The 25,620-nt window shown below is 38.6% G+C and overlaps 8 protein-coding genes across 9 annotated transcripts; 4 read left to right on the top strand and 4 right to left on the bottom strand.

Annotated features, from left to right (window-relative positions):
* Positions 1–1,259: 1,259 nt before the first annotated feature.
* LOC140769225 (ethylene-response factor C3-like) lies at positions 1,260–2,272 on the bottom strand. The gene has a single exon (XM_073109865.1). The coding sequence runs from the start codon at positions 2,226–2,228 to the stop codon at positions 1,554–1,556; it is 675 nt and encodes a 224-aa protein (XP_072965966.1). The 5' UTR covers positions 2,229–2,272; the 3' UTR covers positions 1,260–1,553.
* A 5,680-nt stretch (positions 2,273–7,952) lies between these two features.
* LOC140774097 (ethylene-responsive transcription factor ERF095-like) lies at positions 7,953–8,285 on the bottom strand. The gene has a single exon (XM_073116955.1). It carries the CDS (start codon positions 8,283–8,285, stop codon positions 7,953–7,955), a length of 333 nt encoding a protein of 110 aa, XP_072973056.1.
* Positions 8,286–9,973: 1,688 nt separating this feature from the next.
* Positions 9,974–11,402, top strand: LOC140775232 (2'-deoxymugineic-acid 2'-dioxygenase-like). Of its 2 annotated transcripts, XM_073118484.1 has the most exons (4): positions 9,974–10,231; positions 10,302–10,549; positions 10,641–10,965; positions 11,043–11,402. In XM_073118484.1, exons 2-4 carry the CDS (start codon positions 10,341–10,343, stop codon positions 11,292–11,294), a joined length of 786 nt encoding a protein of 261 aa, XP_072974585.1. In that variant the 5' UTR covers positions 9,974–10,231; positions 10,302–10,340; the 3' UTR covers positions 11,295–11,402. The 2 variants fall into 2 exon arrangements, with proteins under 2 accessions (XP_072974585.1, XP_072974584.1); XM_073118483.1 differs by having other exon boundaries at positions 9,974–10,549.
* Positions 11,403–12,651: 1,249 nt separating this feature from the next.
* On the top strand, positions 12,652–14,654 carry LOC140774106 (2'-deoxymugineic-acid 2'-dioxygenase-like). Its single transcript, XM_073116968.1, has 4 exons — positions 12,652–12,918; positions 13,052–13,299; positions 13,363–13,684; positions 14,274–14,654. Exons 1-4 carry the CDS (start codon positions 12,712–12,714, stop codon positions 14,520–14,522), a joined length of 1,026 nt encoding a protein of 341 aa, XP_072973069.1. The 5' UTR covers positions 12,652–12,711; the 3' UTR covers positions 14,523–14,654.
* Positions 14,655–16,491: 1,837 nt separating this feature from the next.
* Positions 16,492–18,226, top strand: LOC140773127 (RING-H2 finger protein ATL16-like). Its single transcript, XM_073115520.1, has one exon. The coding sequence runs from the start codon at positions 17,171–17,173 to the stop codon at positions 18,110–18,112; it is 942 nt and encodes a 313-aa protein (XP_072971621.1). The 5' UTR covers positions 16,492–17,170; the 3' UTR covers positions 18,113–18,226.
* An 894-nt stretch (positions 18,227–19,120) lies between these two features.
* Positions 19,121–20,733, top strand: LOC140770051 (anthocyanin 5-aromatic acyltransferase-like). Its single transcript, XM_073111034.1, has one exon. The coding sequence runs from the start codon at positions 19,212–19,214 to the stop codon at positions 20,565–20,567; it is 1,356 nt and encodes a 451-aa protein (XP_072967135.1). The 5' UTR covers positions 19,121–19,211; the 3' UTR covers positions 20,568–20,733.
* A 16-nt stretch (positions 20,734–20,749) lies between these two features.
* LOC140770058 (peptidyl-prolyl cis-trans isomerase CYP19-3) lies at positions 20,750–21,922 on the bottom strand. Its single transcript, XM_073111046.1, has 2 exons — positions 21,786–21,922; positions 20,750–21,410 (listed from the first exon to the last, which is right to left on the bottom strand). Exon 2 carries the CDS (start codon positions 21,393–21,395, stop codon positions 20,871–20,873), a length of 525 nt encoding a protein of 174 aa, XP_072967147.1. The 5' UTR covers positions 21,396–21,410; positions 21,786–21,922; the 3' UTR covers positions 20,750–20,870.
* A 97-nt stretch (positions 21,923–22,019) lies between these two features.
* On the bottom strand, positions 22,020–23,987 carry LOC140770046 (pentatricopeptide repeat-containing protein At1g06143). Its single transcript, XM_073111021.1, has one exon. The coding sequence runs from the start codon at positions 23,816–23,818 to the stop codon at positions 22,106–22,108; it is 1,713 nt and encodes a 570-aa protein (XP_072967122.1). The 5' UTR covers positions 23,819–23,987; the 3' UTR covers positions 22,020–22,105.
* Positions 23,988–25,620: the final 1,633 nt, after the last annotated feature.

The following is a 25,620-nucleotide window of genomic DNA, read 5'->3' as shown; positions in this document are numbered from 1 at the left end:
TTAATATGATCAAATTCAACAATAACGTATTGTACGAGAGATGTGGGAAGTTTTGTGGTGAGCCCTTTATCATCAAACAAGGTGCTGAGGATGGAGTCATGGTATTAATTTAATTTTAATTAGAAAATTAAAATGTAGGTCGGTCTAGATTCGCCGTCGTTGAATGCACCGATCGCACTTACTAAAATCTTATGGTCTCCTTGTGTTTTTTTATTTCCGAGCATGATAGAAATCACCGAATGTGTACCATTAATATATTGATGTATATCTAACCCTTTTTATATATATATATATATATATATATATATATATATATCTCTGAATATTTTTGTTACCATGTAAACCGATAAACTAAGAACATTCTTAACTTAGAGAGTCCGCGTAGTTAATTTTTCTTTTTCTAATTGAGAGATATATGTATATGACTATTTTTCTTAGTTCAAAAGTTATATACAGGTAATAAAAAAAAGTTGAGAACTCAATTAATAATAAGATTACGGTTTGGTTTGGATTAATTTTATACGGGTTAATTTAGACACATGATTAAATGCATGCTAACAAATTAATCATGTATATCTGATTGTCTTGTTTCTTATGTTAACTTTTTAATACAATTATAGATATATAATCAATACGTTCATATGCATCTGTGAGTCCGTGAGTCGGGCTGCGGTGAATCACTGTATAAAAGTCTGACATCAATGAATCATAGTTTTCCATTAATGCACCCCACTAGATATACGCATGGGCCAACGTAAAAACCTTATGAGTGGACTAGACTACCGTAAATAGGCAGTGCGAATAGTACTTGTATTCCATTCAAACTAACTATAATAAGCAACTTTGACATATTAATTTCATAGGAATTGATGATAAAAGGCCAACTTTGAAGGCCCAATGGCCCACAACATGCGTTTGTTTGCTGGTGTAATAATGCAATATATTCATTTGGATTGGATCCATTAGATCATTCTTGGTTATAATCGGGCTAGGACTGTTAGGTTAAGCATGACCAAATATTATGCTCAACTATATAATAGAAGCATAAATTCCTAAACGCACAATATTGTAATAATATTAATTAGGATTGGGTCCATTCGAACTTTGACTCGGCCGTCTTGACTCTCTGACGAAAGGCCAATCCACTATTCCCTTTTGCATGAATAATTATCTAAGTTAAGACTAAGAATTCTCAAGTGTATCAACTTGGGTAGCCAGATCAACTTGAGTAGTTAATAGAAGAAGAAGAAGAGGACAATGCTCTTATTAAACCCAAGAGTTGAATGTAGCATATGTAGGCCCACACAAATAATTCAGGTATAGACTCAGTAGTGCTTGCTAATCATTCACTTCACCTCTTTCTTTCCTCTCGATCCAACTCTACTACTGCTACTCTTTCACACGATATTGCACAAGAATTGAGCAATTTGTTTCAAATGATTAGAAGATAACAAAAGTAAGTAAGTAAGTAAGAAAGAAAGAAAGAAAGTTATTTTTATTTTGGGTTTTGGTTTTGTTTAAGAAAAAGAAAAGAAAAGAAAAGAGAGAGTAGTTTAGGTTGAAGAAAGATTTGGATCCTCTGAGAGTCTTAAAAGTTCTTCCAGGTACTCTGGACCCAAGTCTTCCAATTCCACAACGTTCGCAATTTTCACCTCTTTAATAATAACCTTGCTATTATTCTTTTTGACCACCGATCTCCTCCTCTTCCTCCTCCTCATCGAATGCTTATTCTTCAATGCCACCACGGGGGAGCAACCTTCCTCCTCCCATCGGAGCCCCTTCAAGGACTCCCGGACGCGGTCCACCGGGAAATTGAGCACCGCCATCGCACCGCGCATCGAGAACGCCGCCTGATCGTAGGCCAGGGCCGCCGCCTCCGGGCTGTCGAAGGTCCCGAGCCAAACCCGAACCCCGTGCCGCGTGGAATCCCTGATCTCCGCTGCGAATTTCCCCCAGGGACGTCTCCGGACGCCGATGTAGCAGCTCTTGGGGTTGCATTCCTCCTCCTTCTTCGTCTCATCCTTGTCCCTGCTTTTAGCATCGCACTCATGGGGCGATTTTGGAGTAGCTCCCTCCGCGAGCATGTCGAAGAGCAGCATCTCCTCGGCGTCGTCCACGTTGAAAGGGAGGGATTCTTCCAGCTGGTCGTACCGGGAGATGGGCGATCCGATCGAGGACGACTCCGAGGAGGTTTCGTAGATTTGGGGTTGGAGATGGAAATTATACATTTGGGATTTGGGAGTAGAGGAGGAGGAGAAGGACTGAAGGAGGAATGCCATATTTCGAATTTTATCCGTCACAAGCCCCCGGGGGTTTTATAGTGGATACAGGTGGAGGATTTTGACTGGTAATTGGGAAACGCGAGGGGCCAAAATGACAAAAAATAGTAGGGATGGACGAAAGAGATGTAATTGGCCTGGGGCGGAGGGTGGGACCCGACGTCAGGGACGCCGCACGTGACCTAATGACGTACGGCGGCGAGATGCTGACAAAATAGATGACGCCACCGCTGCGGATATGATAAATGATAAGCCAACGTGGCACATTTTCCCGACTTCCTTGAGATTCGCGCAGTCTCATGCACGCATCTTCTGTTGCCAGGTCATCTTTCACATAATAATAATAATAACTCACCTTCATAGCTAGGTAGATAATTAAAAGCTGGACATTCTGGACAGTTAGGACTTTTGCGTTAGCATGATATAGTAACGCTTAGTTACTTACAAGCTAGCTAACATGCATGCTTAATTAAATTATATGGTCACCTGCTCTTGCATTAATTATTTAATTTTAATATGACACTCTCAATTAGCACACCTACTCTTAAAATGGATAATATGTTTCGCTTTCGCCTGACATCATAACGTGCCCCCATGAACAGACCAAACTTTGTCCCAGCTCCTTGAACTGGATGCTCAAGTGGACTACTATTTGAAAGTATATATACTATATACCTCAACAACAACAAGATAGATACGTCGACGAAAAGGAGAAAGAGATTAAGACCAAAGTATCGCATGGTTATTTGAATTGAGATAGAGAGAGAGAGAGAGAGAGAGAGAGAGTAATTGTACTGGAGATGTGGGCAAGATGGAGATTGAGAGTTTTGGATTACTCGACTTGTTTAAGATGCCAGATGACCATTTCTTTCCGCTGCTTTAAGACTAATTAGTTGGCTATCATGTAAACTAAAGTACAAGTCGTCTCATGCATGCATGCCGAGGACCAAAATAATGACATTAATTAGTTATTAATTTCTATAAAGGGAGAAATGGAGACTAAATTAAAAGGTGTCTAACAAAGTAACTCAACTTTTGGTTTATAACTTGATAAACTAATTGAAAACATAAACTTATGAAAAAAATTTATGTATACTTATACATAAAATCTATATACATTACATAAATATAAATTACATTTTAAAATATAATTGATCGATTATATAAGTATAAATAAAACCTATCACTATTTATTCAAAATTTATCATTAAAGAAATTGTACTTTTCGAGAAAAAAAATCTTTCTTCCATTAGCCATATTAGGTGAAAAAGTGATACTAATATCCCCTCAATAATAGTTCAATCTTCCATGCACCTCAATAGCTCACCATTTATTTATCAACATATCACATACTCAATAATACAAAACCAATATTCATTCATCCAATCTAGTATTTACCAACAAAAGCATTCGATCTAGAAAAAAACTTCCATAGTAGCTAAAATAAAACTATCTAACAATCTACTGAATTTATTAATCGCTTTAGTAAACAACTTTCTCTCTTCATCACTACTCATTCTACTCCTTCTATAAGTGATACATCAGGGAGTAATTTCCCTCGAATAGTTCTATTCCGATCTTATTTTCATACATTCCTTTCAACTTTCAAGTGATGGTGCCTATATATTTTTTCATCTTTTAAATTACTGAAATTTTAAATTATAATTATAACAAAATGAAACTAAAGTAGGGCCTATAGACTCGTAATTTATTATTAAAAAAAAAGAAAAAAGAGTTACACTCGAATAAGAGACTTTCGAAGGTCTGCACTCTGCATTCAGTAATCCAAAAGAAGCAAATTCGTAGTCCAAAAAAGGAAAGGAACCTTTAAGATCCACTGTAACCTGGTTGACTCACTTTCCTTCGTGGGCCCATGGATGAACTAATTATTGCCTGCCACTTGGGCAGCCATCAGTAACTTTCTAGATCTTTGCACGTCACGTCCTACAATGGATCTAGATTAAATAAATCTAATAGATTAGGCATGATCATTATCTCTTAATTGGTACTGCGTATGAACGCCAGAGAATGGCCTTTTTACTTGGTCAGAGTGGGATTAAACAATGGTCTTAATTTTATTTGCTTCCAATGTTATAAGTTGATCCTGTTACTTAGACCTCACCTGCCTAATTCTCGACTTTGGCAACTAAAACTTGGATTTATATTGACAGGATTAGGAATCAATGCAGATAGATTAAAGAACTCGTCGACTATAGAGATTTATTGGAACAAGTTCTAAGTTCTGGATGAATTGATTGGGATTTGAAATTACTGCCGGTTTAAAACTTAAGCTCAACTCAAGTTTAAAATCAGATCAAATTAATATAATTTTAATTCAAACTTCATCCAATATTAGTTTCAATTTAAGACTTGGTCTCGAGAAGGGGTAGACAGTAGAAACCGGTAAAACAACATGAAAGTTTTAATATTAATATAGGGCTCCATGATTGGCTTACTCTTTTGGGGTTAACTCAATAGATCTGTGCAATAAATCACGTGATACAATGGATCTAGATTAACTAAAATTAATAAATTAAGCTGAGATTAGTATCTATTGGTAAGGGTATGGGTATGAGCACGAACATTTATAATAGAATGGCCTTTAATTTAATCGTATAGATTAGTGTGATTTTATTTTTTTTCAATAAAAAAGGGTCTTAATTTATTTGGTTGTAATTATTAAACTTGGGACTGCTTAATTATTTTTTCTTAAAGGGTCTTAATTTATTCATTGCCAAAAACCCTCACGCCACCGCCAATCCACTCCCGCCACACCAGCCTCTATAATGGTACTGATTACATCATAAGATGCTCTCCTAAGCTTCTTAATGCTCCTTCAGATGGTGCTACTAAGTGAGAGGCTTGTTTTTAAGACGAATATCCTATCTCTACTGTTTTTCTGTAAGATTGCTTGGATTATGTTCAAAACTTGATAATATGCATATTTATTTGGTTAGTTTACTTATTAGCTAACTGTAGTACTTGTTAAACGGATTGATGTCCTATTTCTCTTATTTGTATCTAAGTTGTAACAGTTTGCAAGATAAATGACATATCAGTCTACACAGGCTTTCTTTAAAATAAAATAATTGCTCAGGACAAGATAATGAGATGGGACTTCATTATAAAAGTTAATTATAGTATTTTGTTATTATCCTAATGTAATAGAAACCTTTGTTAAATTACAGTTGTACACCACTTCAACCATAACTACTTACAGCCAAAAGATCCCATTAAATTAGTACAAAATGCTATCTTTAATCAGCAGGAGAATGTCTAAGAGCAAGTTGATATTATATTTTTGGGTAATTGGGATTTAACAACACAACAACTTTATGATGACAGTATGAACCATTTGGGCCTAATAATAGACGATTTTAATTACATTCAAAAACCAATTTAGTGGCCCATAGGATTAGCCAGTGACCGCGGATTTAGTGTGAATTAATCGTGATTTTGATCACAATTACAAAAGCCCAAATCCTAAATCTGTAGGATTAATAATAAATAACTAAAATTATAATAAATTTTATAAGCATGAACAAGTTGATAAAGATACCCTTAATCTATCTCCTAGTGGAATAGCGAACTCCCCCGTTCTGGAAGCATACGATATACCTCTTTAATTTTCTCCATTAATAATTAGTCCATGATGAAATTCTTTTGGAGATCATATAAAGTAAACCTTTGTAGCACGAGTCTAAATACTAGTTGGCCGTGCGGGCTGCTAAGAAGTGGTCAAGCAAAGATCAAAAGATTTTGAGTCAAGATTTGACCATCGATTTCAAACCCTTTTCGTCTTTTTGAACGTTCAAAGAGCCCAAATGCCTTTTTTGAAGCTCATAAAGTGAGTCAAACTTCTCCAAATCTAAAGAGCAAGCAGTACATATATATATATAACATGTCCCTGGAAAACGATGTTTTGCACGATCCAATTATTATTTGTTATCATCACACTGCAGCCTCTCTAGAAGCTCTGTTTTTATTTTGGAATTTAATCTTTTCTAGAAGGATTTGAAATGCAATATTCCTGTTTAAAACTTAGAAGATAGAGTTACTTGGTTAGCTGAGACCAAGAAGTTAGAATATATATATAGTCTTTACGAGATCTAAAGGTACGAATGTTAATCAATTTCTTGTACGAGTTGAAGCCCACCATTCTAATCCTGAAAGACTTGGTATTTAGTCGTATAACTAATTTTCAAACTTATGTTGAACGATTGATTGCCAATTAGGTACACCCTTTGTAGTAGTTTTGAACTATTTATTGAATATTTGGAATAAGGTTCTTGTCATCTTTTATCCCACTTGATAGGTGAATAATGGATATTAACTCACGAGCAAATGGCAATAATAAATAGGGATTTTTACATAATTGCAACTAGAAATATTTGAAATGTCATAATTCTAATTTTTTTTCTCACTATTTTAGAATTGTCATTATGCTTATTTCTAATAGAATACTATTAAATCTAATAAACATATATAAATAAATAAAATAGCCTCATTTTCAAAGTTTTGAGTTAAAATATTAATCAATAATTTTTTATCTCACATAAGATAAGATATATTTTGTTGTACTATGATATTGGGTACAATATTAGATAACTTTTAGACTATTTTTAATAATTATACAAGACAAAACAATATATTTTTAAAATTAAATTATTTTGTAATTATGATTAGTTAGATTTAACTAATAAAATGTTATTTTTGAAAGAGCACAATAGTTTTGCTGACTATTACGATATCTTAAAAGTTTTCGGTGATAATTATATAATATCCCTAGTAAATATTAATAATAACAATAAATGTCTTGAGTCTTATGAATTTCCCACAACATTAGGAGTTGAAGATAATCAGCAGCTTATAATGAGTCTTAAATAAATTTATCAAAACATCTCATCTTTTGTTTACATATTATTAAAGCTCTACTGCATAAATTTTAAAGAAATTTATTTAAAAAAACATCTTATTGAGAAAACATTAAGAGTTTAAGATAAATAGCAACTTATGATAAATTTTAAAGAAATTTACTAAGAAAAACATCTCATCTTTTGTTTACATATTATTAAAGCTCTACTGCATACATTTTTATCATTAATTCGAGCCTTATATTCTTATTTTTTTATCATCTCAAAACAAATTCATTTATTTATTTTTATCATTTAATACTCTACCATATTTTTCCTTCATTTTAGTTCTTTTTAGGACAATATCATATGAGTACTTTGCTTTAAAACCAATTGGAAGATCGAAGAAGGAAGGATGCGAGTAAATATTAGCTTAATTTTACATTAATCTCGCTTTATTGGTACAGTTATTAGAAAATTTTGTCTCAGTATTGTGGAAACTAAGTTTCTGGTCATCTTCTACTAACTACTCTGTCTCTTTCTCTTCTCTCTTGAGAGTGTATATAGTGTAACTGTAAACTGTGAAGAAGATTTTCAACCCATCATCGTCATATATGTATATATATATATATATTGTAGTATAATTACATCTTCCTAGTAATAAGAACTAAGAAGACTGGAGATTGATTACACACAGAAGAGTAGACATGCATCTTAATTAACTTATTGGTCTTCATAATATTAAGTTGGCAAACCCTAACAATATTAGAGAGGCATGGAATGCACTAAAACACCATGAAATCTAGGTTAATTTCAATTACTAATTCTTGCCGGCTTTCTCCTCCTCCGCCCTGAGCAGCTCCTCCAACACCTCATCATCCAAGTACTCGAACTCAATCTTCTCCCTCCCCGCCCCTCCGCCGCCGCCCCCCGACGAGGAGCCGCTGGACCGCAGCAAATGGACTTCGTTCGGGAAGTTGAGCACCGCCAGCTGCCCCCGCATCGTGTAGGCGGCGCGGTCGTACGCCCTCGCCGCCTCCTCCGCCGTGTTGAACGTCCCCAGCCACACGCGCTGCCCGTGCCGGTTCGAATCGCGTATCTCCGCCGCGTACTTCCCCCACGGCCGGCGCCGGACGCCCCGGTATTTAGTCATCTCCCCCTCCTTCCCTTCCATTCTTCTTCTTCTTCTTCTTCTTCTTCTTCTTCTTCTTCTTCTTCTTCTTCTTGCTGTTGCTATTGGTGTGTGCTAAATTGTCACGTCGGAGGCGATGGCGGTGGCTAATAAAAACGTCCATCTCTCGCTTGGATTTAAACAGGAGAGGTCCTCATGGCGGGCTCCATAGATTCCGCACGTGTGAAAGCGACAGGGAATCTTTGTTGGGTTGGGTGGGGGGGAATTGGATTTGGATACGTTGTACGTGGAGCGGTCAGACCGATGGCTATGGAGTAGTATGGAATGGAACGTTCGATTGCATTAAATGCTGGCTATCTTTGTGTGCATCTTTTTTGAGCTTTAATTATCGTGCCCCCTTTTCCAGATACTAGAAATTAAGTATATCGGGGGCGTATAAATGTATACAGATGATATAGTGATGTCATGAGAGTGACGTGCGACGCGCCCAGGCATATGACGCCGCCAAGCTCGAGGATATGGACTTTTGTGGTATTGATCCCCTACGTCCTACGTCCTACGTGCTAGGAGATATATTCCTACTTCCGTTGGTGAATTGCATCCATTCATCGTCTTCTAGAACCATCAGTGTTCGATGGAATAACGTCGGAAAGTTAGGCTAGTGGTGCTACGTACGTGATATTAATTAACTAATCTATATCTTTATCTTCAAAGATTATGTAAGTAGGTGGGTTAAATGTTTGATCTTCGACTGAGTCTAATCAAAATAATTAGCTTCGACTCTCTCCTATTACACACCTTGAAAGGATGTTTCCACTCTCTTGTGTCTAATTTTGTCGGAATCTCTTAAGGAATCATGTCAAGGTCGTTTTGATAGCTATACACATGACTAGTTCTGATTGGTTTATACTTACAAAAATTCTACTCTCACATGATATATATATATATATATATATATATATATATATATATATATATATATATATATATATATATATATATATATATAGTTAAGTTTTTGGTAATAGTTAATTTACAATCCTAAAGTGCAGTCCACTTCAATTAGTCTGCGTCTCATCAAAAAAGATGTGGTTGGGCCTTTATGACCATTATAACTCTTGGCTACATTAAAAGGACACCCTTGTTGACCATTTCGATTATTACTAATATATATGTATATTAATTTAGTGCTTTTCCACCTGTTGCCAATCAGATTCACCCTCTAAATATATAATTGGAATGGTATTATATTAACTTTCTACTATCTGAACGAATCATCATGAAGTTTTTTCATTTCCTATGCTATTTTATTAATTTGAGTAGTTTAATCAATTAATTAGATGAAAAGAACATAGATACTCGTAACTAAAATGAAATTATGGTATTTATATCATTTATCAGTTGGTTAATTTGAAAAAATCTCAATGATTAATTACGTTTGAAGTGTATTGATGCAAATTAGGGATTTTAAGAGGTATATAAAATAAAAGTAAAAATAAAATGCATTTTGAGAATATAAATATAAATATCAACTTTGGCGGGGTATATATAAAAATAATAAATCTTAAAAGGTTATATATGCAAAAAACTTCATAGCCCGATAAGCTCGGCCCAAAAATATTGATAAAAGTTGGCCCATTAAAGACCACTATCTTATTAAATATCGATAGAAGTTGGATCTTATCACCAGTTAATAGTTCCCCGTTCCTTCGCCGTTCTCCTCAAATTTCCCAAGCAATTAGGAGCTAAAAGAGAAGAAGAAGATCTAAAATGGAGCTCCTCTCCAATAGCCCATGTATCCAAAATGTCCCAGAAAACTACATCTTCCCACCGGAGAAGCGACCAGGGAAAGGCTTCGTCTCCTCCTCCGTAACCTTTCCCGTGATCGACCGCCATGGAGACAACCACGATGATATCGTCAAGGAGATCATGGGGGCCGGAAAAGAATTTGGTTTCTTCCAGATGAGGTCTTTTGGGAAAATTTTAAGCTACTTGTTAATGAAGATTAGCCTCTAATTTGACGATGTTAAAGCGCAGGTGGTTAACCATGGGATAGAAGAACAAGTGACGAGTGACATGATTAGCGTTGCAGAGGAGTTGTTTAACATGCCCATCGAAGACAAAGCCAAGTACTACTCGGAGGATTCGAGCAAATCCTGCAGGCTTTTCTCGAGCACTACTTATGATAAGAACGAGACTCGTTCTTGGCGGGATTTCTTGAAGCTCGAGTGCTATCCTCTTGAGGAAGTCATGCATCTTTGGCCGGAAAAGCCCCCAAAATTTAGGTTATTAATTATCTCATCCATCCTTCGTTAACGTCAAACTACGCACTCGTGATGATTAAAAATCACATCTTTCTTTCACCAAAATACTCAGGGAGTTCCTCTCGAGGTACATAGTGGAAGTGAGGGAGGTGGCCATGAAGCTTCTTAGGTTGATATCTGAAGGACTTGGGCTTGAAGAAGACTACTTTTGTGGAGATTTTAGTGGTGGAAAGACCCAGATGAACATTAATTACTACCCACCTTGCCCTGATCCAAGTTTAACATTGGGTTTACTTCCACATTGTGATAGACATCTTATTACACTTCTCCTACAAGGCACTGCTGCTTGTGGACTGCAAGCCAAGTACAAAGGGAGTTGGATCAATGTTGAGCCAATCCCAAATGCCTTTGTTGTCAACTTTGGGCATCAATTGGAGGTAACTATTAATTTAGCTAATTAACTCTTTCTTCTCAACTTCTCCCTGAGTTCTCAATTCCATTTGGGTTGATGCAGATAATTACTAACGGAGTTCTGAAGAGTGTGGAGCATAGAGCTGTAACTAACTCATTTACCTCGAGAACATCAATTGGTACATTAATTATGCCTAAGACGGATTGCTTCATAGCTCCAGCTCAATCACTGCTCAGTGAGAAGAACCCTCCTGTTTACAAGTCCTTCTTCTTCAAGGAGTTCCTCAGTGCTTATAATGTGGCAGCAGCTGATAGAGACGATGTGCTCGAAATGTTCAAGAATAAGGAGTCGTAGATGCTATGATTGAAGAATATATATGTATATATGCTTATATTTGTAGTACTAGATGAGCTTGGGAGTTGGAACTCTGCAATAAGAAGTGTTGTGAAATATGATGGCATGCAAAACAGCTATTAGCTAGTACTTTGAATCTCTTCTACTTCCGCTTTAAATTTGGATAACTTATTTTTTTCTATTTTTTTAAAAGATTACTTTGAGTTATGTTCATGACTTGATAACGTGCTTACTTGATCTATCAAATTATACTAATGTAGCCAAAATTATATATATATATATATATATATATTCTAAGTTTGCGTAGACAGGAAGAACAGCTGCCTCCTCTCGTTATTTTCTCATTCTGGATGAGATGATGAAGCCTAACAGTATTCCTATCCAATTATTTATTTCTTTCTAGGCAAAAGAAACAGGCAATAAATTGCATGCCGTTAATTCCCTCAGCCTTTTGTTGTAGTTATTCACAGTATGGTCCTCTATTCTTGTACTATTAGACAAATGCCCACCGACTCTTCCACCTACCGTCTTCGTTCTCAAGGGAATGCCGCACCGACCCAGTTAACCCTAACCCGAATCTAGCCGGACACTATTCCAAACTTGCTTAAAGGTTGCTGGCCTGTCATTAGAAATTTGCCGGTAGCAAGAGGATGGGATAGCTTTTCTCCCTCTCTTACGAGGGTTTTCTTCATTTTTCTGTTCACCTTCTTGGTTCCACTAGCCGCACCATTACCGGCAACCGAGGCAGCAATGTTACTGTACCTACCGTCCTTTTCTCTCAATCAAGCTACATCTCTCATCGTTACAACCTCATCACCCCAGCCACGTGGCCCAATCGATTCGTCTTCCCTTTCTTATTTTTTTTAGAGAATTTTATAAATTATACCTTTTATTTTATTATTTATATTTTGTCTTTTGAGATTTTTTTTTTCTTATAATTCTTATTTAACACTCTTTTTATTAATTTAAACAGTACTAGCAAATAAATACTTTATTATAATATATAAAATAATTTATAAATATCTAGATTATCTATGTCTTCTTTAGAGAAGGAGGAGCAAAGATAAAGAAAAATAATAGGTAAGGTGTTTTAGTAATTTAGTTAAAATAATATAAGAATATAATACGAAAATTATAGAAAAAAATAAAACTTAAATTATAAAATTGTTAAAAATAGAGTGTGAATGAGGGTGTGATTTGTAAAATAATTTTTTTAAATATGTTATACAGTCAGCGGAGCTCTTCAAAAATTTTCTTCTTTTATTTGTGTAATAAAAACTGATTGAAAAAATAAAAATAAAAACATTTTCGTATCCCAATTCTGTCGGATTAACCAAAACACGCCGTCGTCCCTTCAATTATATTATTATACCAAACATCCACACATAACGAGGGGCCAAAACCCAAAGATTTGGGAATGGAGAAGCTTCTCTCCAATGGCGCAGGTTACCGAACAGTCCCTGAGAGATTCATATTTCCCCTAGAGAAACGCCCGGGCAAAGAGGTCAACCTCTCCATCACTCTCCCCGTCATCAACCTCAGGGGCGGCGAGGTTAACGGCGTCGACCACGATGAGATAGTCAAGGAAATCATGGAGGCCGGCAAGGCATTCGGATTTTTCCAAGTGGGTATCTCCTCTTTCCTCCTTTTCTAGAGAAATGAGCATTTAGAGCCCTATATTTAACTGAATTTGCATCGACGCGCTCCATTCGGTACTGTTTTTTTTTTTTTTTTAATTTTAATTTTTTATCGTATAGGTTGTTAACCATGGCGTAGCGGAGCAAGTGATCAATGACATGATAGTTGTATCCGAGGACTTCTTCAAGATGCCAATGGAGGACAAGGCCCCGTATTACTCAGAGGATTCAAGCAAGACTAATAGACTCCTTGCGAGCACTATGTATGGAAAAGATGGAACCTTTTATTGGAGGGATTGCTTAAAGCTTGCTTGTTACCCTGTGGAAGAAGGCATACATGAATGGCCGGAGAAACCCAGTAATCTAAAGTAAAATCTAGTGGTCATCTTGTTGTGTTAATACCTTAATTAATGGCGCATGTGTTTGTGTAGGGATGTTCTTGCAAAATTCATAGTGGAGGTGAGAGGGGTTGCTATGAAGCTCTTGAAGTTGATTTGTGATGGACTAGGGCTAAAGGAGGATTACTTTGAAGGAGATCTAAGTGGAGGCCAAGTTCTTATTAACGCGAATTACTATGCGCCATGTCCGGATCCGAGTTTAACACTTGGATTGCCTCCTCATTGCGATCGGAATTTGATCACCCTTCTTGTTCAGGGGGTTGTTAGTGGACTGCAGATTAACCACAAGGGGAGTTGGATTGGTATTGAGCCCATTCCTAATGCCTTTGTCGTTAATTTTGGACACCAACTAGAGGTTAGTCTCCAAATTTTGTAGAAGGTTGCCATTTGATAAGATTGATGAGGCTACTCTAAATGTTACTTTTGTTGATTGATAGAACTTTTCAGCTTTTGTCGTGATTTCAATCCAATTCTTAATGGTTAGTCTCTAAATTTTGTCTAAGGCTATCGTCTTGATAAGCTTGATGTCTCCAATCTAAATGTTATGATGTTATGGTTATCTGCTGGAAAAGCAGGACTTTTCAGCTGTTGTTATTATTTCAATCCATTTCTTAATGCCTTTGTTGTTAATTTCAGCCACCAACTAGAGGTGAGTCTCCAAATTTTGTAACATAGTTAGTACCATTTTGATCAGCTTAATGAGTCCACTCGAAATGTTAGGTTTGTCTCCTGTGAAAAGAAAAAAAGGTTTTGTTGATTGACAGAGCTGTTCAGCTATTAGTAATGCTATGATCTCAATCCAGAAGATTTCTCTATGGATCATCATCATAAAATTGAAACTTTTATATATGTTGTCTGAAAGTGCTCACAAGCACTAAGTTGTTCATATTTCTTACGCTAACGTGGACATCATTCATACTACTAGCTATGTCATTCTTGAACAGATAATTTCTAATGGAGTGCTGAAGAGTGTGGAGCATCGAGCTGTGACGAATTCATCAGTTTCAAGAACATCGGTCGCCACCTTCATCATGCCTGCAATGGATAGCCTGATTGCTCCGGCGCAACCGCTCATCGGCGAAAACAACCCTCCACTATACAAATCCTTCCTCTTCAAAGATTTCCTCAGTGTTTACTACGACGTAGCAGGTAAAAGGGAGGGTGTACTGGAAGCCTACAAGTTCCAGAGCTAATAGACTGCATCAATGTAATGGTGTGCTATGTAATGGAGAAAATAAACAATCAGATACTAGCTTTCATATGTGCTGGTCTATCTTGATGCTTATCTATTTTAGCTAGTACACCATGAGATGTTGTGAATTAAATAGTTGTTCCATGGGGTTATATATTTATGATTATAACTCACAATCAGCAGAAGACCCTTCTAACCTATCTTGTCTACGTGTATATTTCTCTTGAGTATAAGATATACAAAATATTTAATTTTCCCTGGACTCTAATTCCAAGAGTTCCTTGTGCCAAACCAATCCATAACAATGTATAGACTTACTCTTTAAAAGAAAAGGAAAAAGAACTTTTTGGTCCAGACTTTAGTTTACTCGCAAAGGAAAAAGGAAAGAAATTAGTACGAACAAAGGCTAAAGACAGGGGGTCATTTCTTTCTTTATTATAATTTTTCTTCTTCTTTTAGGGGCCCATGTCTTTGTGAATAGGTTGACTGGAATGAGATTTGAGCATATATATTAAATTATCCTTAAATAATTCTAGAGTCCATGAATCAATCATCCCTCGTATAAACTTAAAACAAGTCAAGCTAAAGGTTCAGGCTTTCATATGACTGATGTATCAGAATAAAATTCTAACTAATGTGAAGGAATGGTATTGCGGCCCTGATTTTGAGCCTTTGGCTTGAAAGGAATAGTTGAATTTTTAAGGACAGAGAGAGAAATTGGACTTACAATGGGTAGGCTGTGAAGGAGAGCTGGCTACAAAGAAGGGTAAGAAGATTGCTCCAAGTGAGGTGGTTAGGCAGTTCGATGCTGGCTGGAGAATTTCTATTGTGTCTTGGTGATGAACTTCTAGTTCTGGTAAACAGTTGTTCTGTTGGCTTTAAACTCTGGTTTGTTTTGTAGCATGTTGGTGGGTAGATGATGCTGGATTTTGGTATTTTAGTGTTTTTGGCCCCTTCAGTGTTGACAGACTACATGGACAGCAGGTGTTTTTGGGCAGATGGGGCCTATGTTGTGGCTGTAAATAATTGGTATAATGTTAGAGATGTTATTTAATGTTACAATGAAACAGAAACAGAAACAGAAACAGGGCTTCTTATCTTATCTTTTGTCCAAAATGAAAAAAAAATGTCAATATATATATATATATATATATATATATATAGTCACTTCCATTACGTGATTTGAGAACTCATCTCTTAACTCAAAATATATTTTCGATCTTGATGACTGATTGCATGTAGTCAATGCGTGTCAAATTATTAGTCACACGTATTAGACTATTATCGATGGTGTTCAGTTTAATATATTAAAAGAATTCAAAACCTTTTGGCCAAAGTGAAAGAATCTATAGCTATGCAACTAGCTCTTCAAAATAACCACGCACGCCGTGCCCAGAGATTCGTGTACCAGACAAGATCATTCTACCATCACATCACATCAAAAACTCCCAATTTTTGCTCCTTTCTCTCAATCCTATTCCATGATTTGATGTTGGTAAAAAAGTCCGCAGATGGTCCCATCTACCTTCTACTCTTAATATCATGACTCTTCCCGCATGTGTCGGAGTTAATAGAGTAGACTAGTCGGAGGGGAGGGAGGAGAGTGGAGGAGGGGTTGAGTTTGTTTGCTGCTATTCACAATCTAAGGCTTGTTTGGTGCTGGAATTGCTACTCTGAGTTGAATAAATCACACGCTTTTGACTTGCCGATCTTTTTTTTTTTATTATTAAATTTCTTCTGCCATTCAAGAACGCCAGTCTTTCCTCACATTTCGCTACCACTCCACCGGCAATCGTAGACTTTTGTGGGGTCTTTCTTTAGTTTCTTATTCCTAACGCTGTACCTTTTTCCCAGTCTCTAATGAACATTAATAACGAGCATTAGAGTTTCCTATAAACTAATTGAACAGTTTTTTTTCTTCTTTTGTTATGTGGGGGGGTGGGGGGGTGGTGTGAAAAATGTAACAGGAGCAAACAGTGATCGCCATGTTCATTGAGTAGACCTAATGTTGTCTCCTTCCTGCTATGGCCGTAGTGTGCAAAGTCTCTTCAATGGAAGAGAATCCAGTCAAATATTATACATAACCTTCCAGTATAGCTACAAAAAGAAACCCATCAGTCTCCATTTCAGGCAGTGTCTTGGACATCTTGAAATGGTTTCTATTCAAGGTCTAATCACTATCTTATCACAGAGATTATGGAAAGAATCTTGTTGACCAACAAGAGGGCCAAATTGTTTTTCTTTCTTGGGTCAATCTTGGATCCTCTGCATTCCCATCTAGAAAGGTGGGGTTGTGGGAGAGGAGAAGAAGAGGAAGAAGAGGGAGGAGGTCTCAGTTTCCCACAATCCTTCACTAATACCACAAGCACAAGTCCAACCTTCCAACAACCGACCTTTTGTTATCTTCTCTCCATGCCATCATCAAAGCTTTTGACATCACTTTCTTCCTAAGTTTCCACTCCTGGATTCCCATTTCCAAACTGACCCATTATCCAAGTTGGCTTCTTTTTCATTTTTCAAACACTCCTCTCCACAATCATATCTCAGTTTCCCACACTTCCACCCACATTCCAGCTTCTTTACATTGCTAGCTACCTTCACCTTTTTCTTACCAAAATCTCATTTTTTTTTTCTTTTTTTAACTCATTAATGGATCCAGAGATTGCTCCCCTCCTTCCACCTCCGCCGCCGTCGCATTCCTCCTCCTCAGACACCAGCTTCCCCATTCTCGCCCTCTCAATCCTCGGAATCCTGACCACCTCCATCCTGCTCCTGAGCTACTACATCTTCGTTATCAAGTGCTGCCTCAATTTCCACCGCCCCGACGTCGTCGGCCGCCTCTCGCGCTCCCGGCGGCGGCGCGAGGACAGCCTCGTGGACGCCTACTCGACGGTCATCGTAGGCCGCGGCCTCGGCGAGTCGGCGATTCAAGCAATCCCAACATTTCGCTACAACAGAGGAGGCAATGGCAATGCCGCAGAGAAGAGCTCCTTCCACGAGTGCGCCGTTTGCCTCAACGAATTCCAGGAAGAGGAGAGGATTCGACTACTGCCCAATTGTCTCCATGTCTTCCACATAGATTGCATCGACACTTGGCTCCAAACCAACGCAAATTGCCCCCTTTGCAGGTCGCCCATCACCACCACCACCCCAATTCTAGCAGACCACTTCGTAGCCCCCACCACTCGTCGGGATGAAGAAGACGTAGTGATTGATATCAGAGATGGTGGAATTGATCAAGACCAATCAATGGCCCAAATGGAATCTTTGCCACGAAAGAGAGAGGAGAAGGGGATTAAGCTCAAGAAAGGAGGCAGCATGGGAGATGAGTGCATTGATGTACGAAGCAAAGATGAGCAATTTGGTGTGCAACCAATCAGGAGGTCCTTTTCCATGGATTCCTCTAGTGATTGGCAGATGTATGTGGCTGTACAGGCCATCTTGCAGCAGAACCGACCAATCCAAGAGGTTGGATTTAACGGCGAGAGTAGTAGTAATAGTAGTATTAGTAATAGTTCAGGGAGATTAAGGAGATCTTTGTTCAAATTTGGGCATCATAGAAGCTCGAGGAGTGCTGTTCTACCTATCTAATTAGATTTTTTTTTTTTGGATGTCATTAGATTTAACTCTTCTTCCCTTCGTTTTGAGTGGGATATGTGATATCGGTTGTGTATGAATTTTTTAAGCATATAATATCATCTTCAATTGCGATTTAACAAAAAAAAAAAAAAAGAGAACTCTGGAGTTCTAAAGCCATATTTATTATGAACAATTCATTGAATCATTGTGCAGCTTCTCCATTTAATTTGGTTATGATCAATTGATCACTCCCTTCTTGCATGATTTTAATCACGTTGATCATCCGCGAAATTTCTTTTGAACTTCACACAGGTTATGAAGAATTTGGTCTCTATTCTCTTACAAACATTGTCCAGTATAATTTTCTTACACAACAGAGTTCAATAACTTGCAGGGATTTGGCACTTCTTGGAACTCAATTCTCTTTTTCCCCTGGGATGAAGAACTCGATCCAGAAAAGCCATTTCTAAATCAAAGAAAAGTTAGATTGGCCCTATTTGTATTTGAATACTGGAAATTTATTTTACTAATAATTTTCCTCTTCAGCACAAGCATAGCTGTTGTACTAATCTAAGCTAATATATTGTATGCTGGAAATTCCTGCAGCACTGCTTCAGACAAGGCTTCTCAAGCTTTCTCCACCACTGAGTGCGTTAGGTAGGTACCACCAAACTATGATATAGTTCGGTGGGCCGCAGGGTCGATCCATTCACAAACAATTTATTATGGTAACAAAAAATTATTTAGATTTGATGGCTTGATTTAATGTGTTAATTTAGAGGAATTAATGATGTTTAGCTTGAAGTAATATCTCGATAATTAAATTGAATGAGTTATTATATTAACTAAAACTTTGATAGAATTTAAATGGCTTTTTTTATCGGACAATGCTAGAAATAATATTCTAGCGCTTAAATTAAAAGAAAAAAAAGGAAGAACAATATTTGTTAGGTATTTATCTTTTTTAAAAAGAAAGTGTGTTAGATAGGTGCAGCGCAATGGTTAAAGTCTATCCATTAATAATGAATGGGAGATTATGAGCGGTAGATCCAATTCATATTCAACGTGAAGCAATTTGCTCTCCGTCTCCTTCCTCCGTCCGTCTCTCTCTATGGCTTCCATCCGAGTCCTCGACCAGATCCAAGTCTCTCCGCCACCCAATTCAGTCCCGGACTCCACCCTCCCCTTCACCTTCTTCGACGTCGTCTGGCTCCACACTGGCCCCGTCGAGCGCCTCTTCTTCTACCCGTTCACGCATTCTGTCGAACATTTCGTCTCCCACCTCCTTCCCGTCCTCAAATCCTCGCTCTCCCTCGCCCTACAAGACTTCCACTTCCTTGCCGGCCGCGTCAAACCGTCCTCTCTCCAACCCGATCTATTCGAGTACTCCTACTCAGACGGCGACTCTATCCCTTTCCTCATTTCCGAGTCCGACGCCGACTTCGACGAGCTCTCGGGTGATACCCCTCGCGACTACGCCAAGCTGTTTGATTTAATTCCCCGGTTGCCCAAATCGGACGATGGCTCGATTCCTCTAACTGCGTTGCAGGTGACCGTCTTCCCCGATCGCGGCATAAGCATCGGGATTGCAATCCATCACGTTGCTTGTGACGATTCTAGCTCGATCCACTTCGTCAAGACATGGTCTTCCATCTGCAAACTCGGCGGGGGCGCGTCTTCTATCGCGCCGCCGTTCTACGATCGGGCGGTGATCGCCGACACCAACGGCTTGTACTCGAAGACTTGGTCTGAAATGAAACAATTGGCAGCCAACGCGCCGCCGCCTCCTCCCCCACACACTATCAACATCGTTAAGCCAGCTTCGGTCATCGCGTCGTTCTCTCTAACGCGGGAGCAAATCGATGAACTCAAGCGAGGCGTACTAGCCAAGGCGGCGGAGGGCGCCGCCGCCGCCCCGCACTGCTCGGCGTTCGTGGTGGCATGCGCGTTCTCCTGGGTGTGTTTGATAAAAGCTCAGAGAGGATACTCCGACAAGGAGACCGCACACCTCTTGTTCTCCGTGGAGTGCAGGGGGCGGCTCACGCCGCCGGTCCCCGGCGAGTACTTCGGCAATTGCCTTCGTCCCTGTTTCGTGGAAGCCTCCATGGATGATCTCTTAAAGGACGACGGCGTCTTCCCCGCGGCGCTGGCGATCGGAAGAGCCATCAAAAGGTTGGAAGACGGAGTCTTGGAAGGGGCGGAGGGATGGATGCAAAAGATCATGTCTTTGATCCCGTCGCAGCCCATGTCGGTCGGCGGCTCGCCGCGGTACAAGGTGTACGACGTGGATTTCGGATTGGGGAAGCCGAAGAAGGTGGAGTTGATGTCGATAGAGAAGACTCCTGGGACGATCTCTCTTGCGGAGAGCCGAGAGGAGCAAGGGGGGATTGAGATCGGTTTGGTGCTTCCAAGGGCTGAGATGGATGGCTTCTCTTCTTGCTTCTCCGATGGTTTGAAGATCTTGTGAAGAGATTATATCTTGTTGGTCGAATCTATGCAAATCTTTTTCTTTTTTCTTTTTTGCTTTGTTGAATGCTGCAATAAATTCTCCATTGTTTGTTGAGGGTATTTGGTTTGTGAAAATTAATGATCCATTTGATTGCAACTTTGATGAGCGATATTGTACTTCAATATGATTCATTGGCTACCTTATTAGTGTCTCAAGCTTAACAACTATAAGCTTGTTAATTTCATTCCAACGAAATGACAACAACTTATTTAGTGTCTCAACCTTTAACACAAGAACTAGCAAACAACACACTTTGTAGATCTAGCTCTCTGTGAGCTGCCCACAGTCTTCAATCTCCACCGTCGACGAAGTCCTCCCACTTTCGGATCCGGCCTTCTCCATGTCCTCCACGACGTTGTACCCATCGACCACCTTCCCGAAAACGACATGTTTGCCGTCGAGCCACGCGGTCTTCGCGGTGCAAATGAAGAACTGCGATCCATTCGTATCACGGCCGGCGTTGGCCATGGAAAGCACACCAGGGCCAGTGTGCTTCAACTTAAAGTTCTCGTCCTCAAACTTGTGCCCGTAGATGGATTCGCCGCCGGTGCCATTGCCTCTAGTGAAGTCACCACCCTGGCACATGAAGTTTGGAATAATCCGGTGAAATGTGGAGCCTTTGTAGTGCAATGCCTTGCCAGACATCCCAATGCCCTTCTCCCCGGTGCAGAGGCACCGGAAGTTCTCGGCGGTCTTCGGGACGACGTCGGCGAACAGCTCCATCACGACGCGGCCGGCCTTCGCCTTGCCTATTAGTATGTCAAAGAAGACCTTGGGGTTCGCCATTCTGTGACTCCCTCCCTTTCAGTCATTTCAGCAAACATCACTAAGACTTCATTCTACTATAATATATCCATAAATAAAGACATCCATATATATATAAAACAGAGAAGAGAAGAGCATGAGATTTATGGGTTAAAAGTTAAAAAGATTTCCGTCGACATAGTGTGATCTCCGCAATTTAGATTGCAGGAGATCATTTTATACGAAGACGATAACAATATCGCACAAGCTTTGAGCTCAACAAGCTTTTGATTTATTGCCCGCAAGCCTTCGATATGTGCTTTTTAATCATTCGCTATCTATCTCGGATTGCAAAAAATTAAAAAAGGAAAATAGAACAATCCTAATGAATTGAAGAACATATTGTGGCTTGTAACAAGAAAGATTTCTCACCTTTTTGAGGTGGGAGAATGTATGAGGAAGGAGATGAAGTAGATGGGCGGCTCGGTGAGGGTCTGAGGGGTTTAGGGCTTTAGGTCAATTTATATCTGGAGATGAGGCTAGGGTTTTGGGATTTAGGAAATTGACAGAATAAACCCTCTAAAATATAATATTACGCAGATCGAACCCAAATTTGTGTCTTTCTTCTGTAGTTCTGTATAACAACTTAATAGCAAAAACAGTATGTATTATTAAAAAGGGAACAACCATTGTATATAAAAATTTAAAGCACACGACAAAATGGAGAATGTCAACATTTTGAATATGGAATATTACATAAACTGAGAAATATCCAATCCAGGTCTGGGTAAATATCCTGCAAGCCTCAGCTGTCCATCCAATTCAACTAGCAATACTACAATGTCATCAGAAGAGGGATGAGAGAAATCACATGCAGCAAACTCATGGACAACCCTATCAATCTCAACCCAGCTACATCCTGGACCTCTCTTCTCCACTCCTCTCCCTTTCATAGCCCTTCTTACTTCCTCAACCTCGGCCCAACGTCTTGTCTCCGCGTACATATTAACCAGAAGCATGTAATGTGCAGTGTTGCTAGGATCCAAAACCAATAGCTCCCTCATAGCAACCTCTGCAATCTCCAAGTTGCCACAAGTTTTGCATCCTGAAAGTAAAGCTGCCCAGATGACACAGTTTGGTTCGATCTTCATACATTGTATCAGACACAATGCCTCTTTTAAGAGACCAGCACGGGCAAGAAGATCTACCATGCAACCATAATGCTCCACCGCAGGAGAGATCAAATAATCGTCTATCATGCTTGAGAAAATATGACGGCCTTCTTCAACGAGGCCTCCATGAGTACAAGCACTTAGAACACTCAAAAAGCTTACACCATTTGGCTTGATCTCACCAACCATCTTCATCTTATAGAACATATCTAGTGCCTCTTTAGCACGCCCATGAGCCGCTAGTCCTTCAATTATAGAGTTCCAACAGAATAGATTCTTCTCTACCAACTTGTAGAAGACCAACAAAGCTTTTTCTATGCTCCCACATTTTGCATACATATCAACCAATGCAGAACCTATATAGACATCAAGAGTGAATCCATTGAGGGTTGCAAATAGGTGCAACTCTCTCCCCACTTCAAGAGCACCTAGATGGGCACATGCAGAGATAGTGGTAGTCATTGTCACTTCATCAGGACTTACTCCTACCTCCGTCATTCTTTTGAAAGCTTCGATCGCCTCCTTGTAACGCTTGTTCTGTGAATAACAAGTGATCATAGTGGTCCACGAGACCAAGTCCTTGTTAGGCATTGTATCAAACAGACAAGCAGCCATCTCAACATCGCCCAACCTTGCATACCCAGCTATAATAGTATTCCATGAGACGGTACTCCTCTGTGGCATATAATCGAAAACTGTCCTTGCTGAATCCATATCCCCAACACGAGCGTGGGTGAAAAGCATCACAGTCCAGGCAACAACATCTCTTTCTAACATTTCATCAAACACCCTCCTCGCATCCATAATTTTATCTAACGTAGAATAGAAATCCACCAATCCGGTCTGAACAACAAGCTGTGATCCAAAACCCGTCTTTCTGATCTGCCCATGAATTGCTTCTCCCAACCCAAGAGCCGATACCTGTGAGCAAGCCTTTATTAGATACGAGAAGGTAAAGCTTGTCGGGGACACAGAAGATTTCAACATGTCAATGTACAATCTAATAGCCTTCGATGATTCAAGATGCTGAACGAGCCCTCCAAGAACAGCATTATACACAAAGGCATTTGGTTCAGCCATTTGGGCGAACATTAGAAAGGCATAATTTGTTTGGTGGAGCCGAGAACAAGCAGTGATAAACTGGTTCATAAAAAACGAATCCTGATTGGAAATGGTCTTGATCATGGTTGCATGGATGGATGTCAGCTCTTGGAATTTGTTGCATTGCTGCAATCGATAGGCGATCTGGTGATTTGAATAGCAAAAGGATAGAGTTTTGGTCCTAAAGATCATATCAGAGGAATCCAGCAATATGCAATTTGAAGGCCACAGAGCGAACGGATTAAGGAATCTTTGAGATCGCACATCTTTCTCACAGAAACGAAATTTTTTGGGTAAAAATTCTGCCGATGAGCTCGCAGAGGATTAAACCAACCTAAACTTTTTTTTTAAAAAAAGCAAGAATTACATCAATTGGGCCAATACGAGGTCGGGCTCCTTGAAGAGCAGCTACGTGAGCCATAAAAATGGGCTCCTAATAGGGTGATAACGGATCCGATACGGATTCATTCGGATACGGATATTAGATGGATAGTAAAATTTAAAATTATTTTTTAACTAAACGGATATGAATAATTTTTTGATAGAGGATCGGATCTTATATTGATTGAATTTTAAAAAATTATAATATTTTATTTAGATATAATTAATACAAAAATATTAAGAGTTTTATAACAAATAAATTTTTTGTATATCAAATATGTAAAATTAGAGGAATTAATCTCTATAAATAATATATAACGTATTATTAGTAACAATATTAATAAGTAAATTAAAAACCGTTTTAATCATTCAAAAAAATATGCGGATAAATGAATATTCGATATCTGTATCCGAATCTGAAAAATAGATCAGAATTAATTCAACCCGTTTTCACCCCTACCTCCTATATTTGCATCAATTTACAGTTTAGAGAAAATTATAAATTGGCCCCCTAAGTCATGCATAAAATCAAACTAGTCCTCTGAACTGTCATTTTAATCGCTTTCACCCGTTGCTATTTAGACTAGTATAAAAACTGTGAATCTTCTTCCCATACTTTAAAGATCATTGAATTTTTTTTTTTCCTTCCATGACTACATTGTGGTAGGTAGATGCTAACTAAAATTTAAGCCTTTGTAATTATAAGAAGATAAACAAATTAAAAGTGTATTTTATTTTAAATTTGAAGAATATGATGTTGTGAGAAGAGTAATTTTGATATATATATTCTTTATAGTGTAAAAGTTAATAGTTTCCAACTCACTTGGGTAAAATGATACAAGGAAGCGTTTAGAAAAATAATTTAATTTTAGAAATCAGTACAGAAGAGCAATTTATAAAATATCCTACAAATCTATAACTATGATAGATTTTCATGACTGCATTGGATACGCGCATTAAAAACGATTTTAATCGTGTTTGATCACATCCTATATACCCTTTGCGTTTCTTTTCGAGTGCAATTGAAGTCATTGATTATGGATCAACCAAAGAGACATGGGGTGGCCCACGGCAGTAAACTCACACGTAGCCTCTTTGACTATGACTTTGGTTGACTCTAGAATTGTTGACCAAAATGATCTGCATACGCGTTTGCGTAGATCTGCAATCAATCTATCCTATTAGCAGTCAAGTCCCTAGAACTGGGGGGTAGCTTTCTCCTAAGTCTCGTCTCATCTGATACCTTCATCCACAGGTCTCCGCATTTGGTGGGACTTCTAACCTTTGGCTCTTCTGGCTTCTTCTTCTTCTTCTTCTTCTTCTTCTTCTTCTTCTTCTTCTTCTTCTTCTCTTGATTATGTCCCACTTACTATTCCTTTCAAGTTGCAACGAACATACCAAGAGATTATTTTGATGGATATTTTAATATAGTTTGAGGGTCCTATGGTTGGAAAATATGTCTCCATATGAGACAAGCGGTGAAGCATCTAATGCAAAGTTAAACACCACCTAACAACACCAAACACCTAGTCTAATTATATCCACTCGAAGGGACCGATCTCGTCGTGTCTTGCAATCGTAGGGCAGCGACGGTCGTGTCGCCTTCGGTGTTC

Source organism: Typha angustifolia, chromosome 2 (genome assembly GCF_048772165.1).
Source record: "Typha angustifolia cultivar Huaian chromosome 2, ASM4877216v1, whole genome shotgun sequence".
NCBI lineage: Eukaryota > Viridiplantae > Streptophyta > Magnoliopsida > Poales > Typhaceae > Typha > Typha angustifolia.
This window is presented reverse-complemented; position numbering and strand designations above follow the sequence as displayed.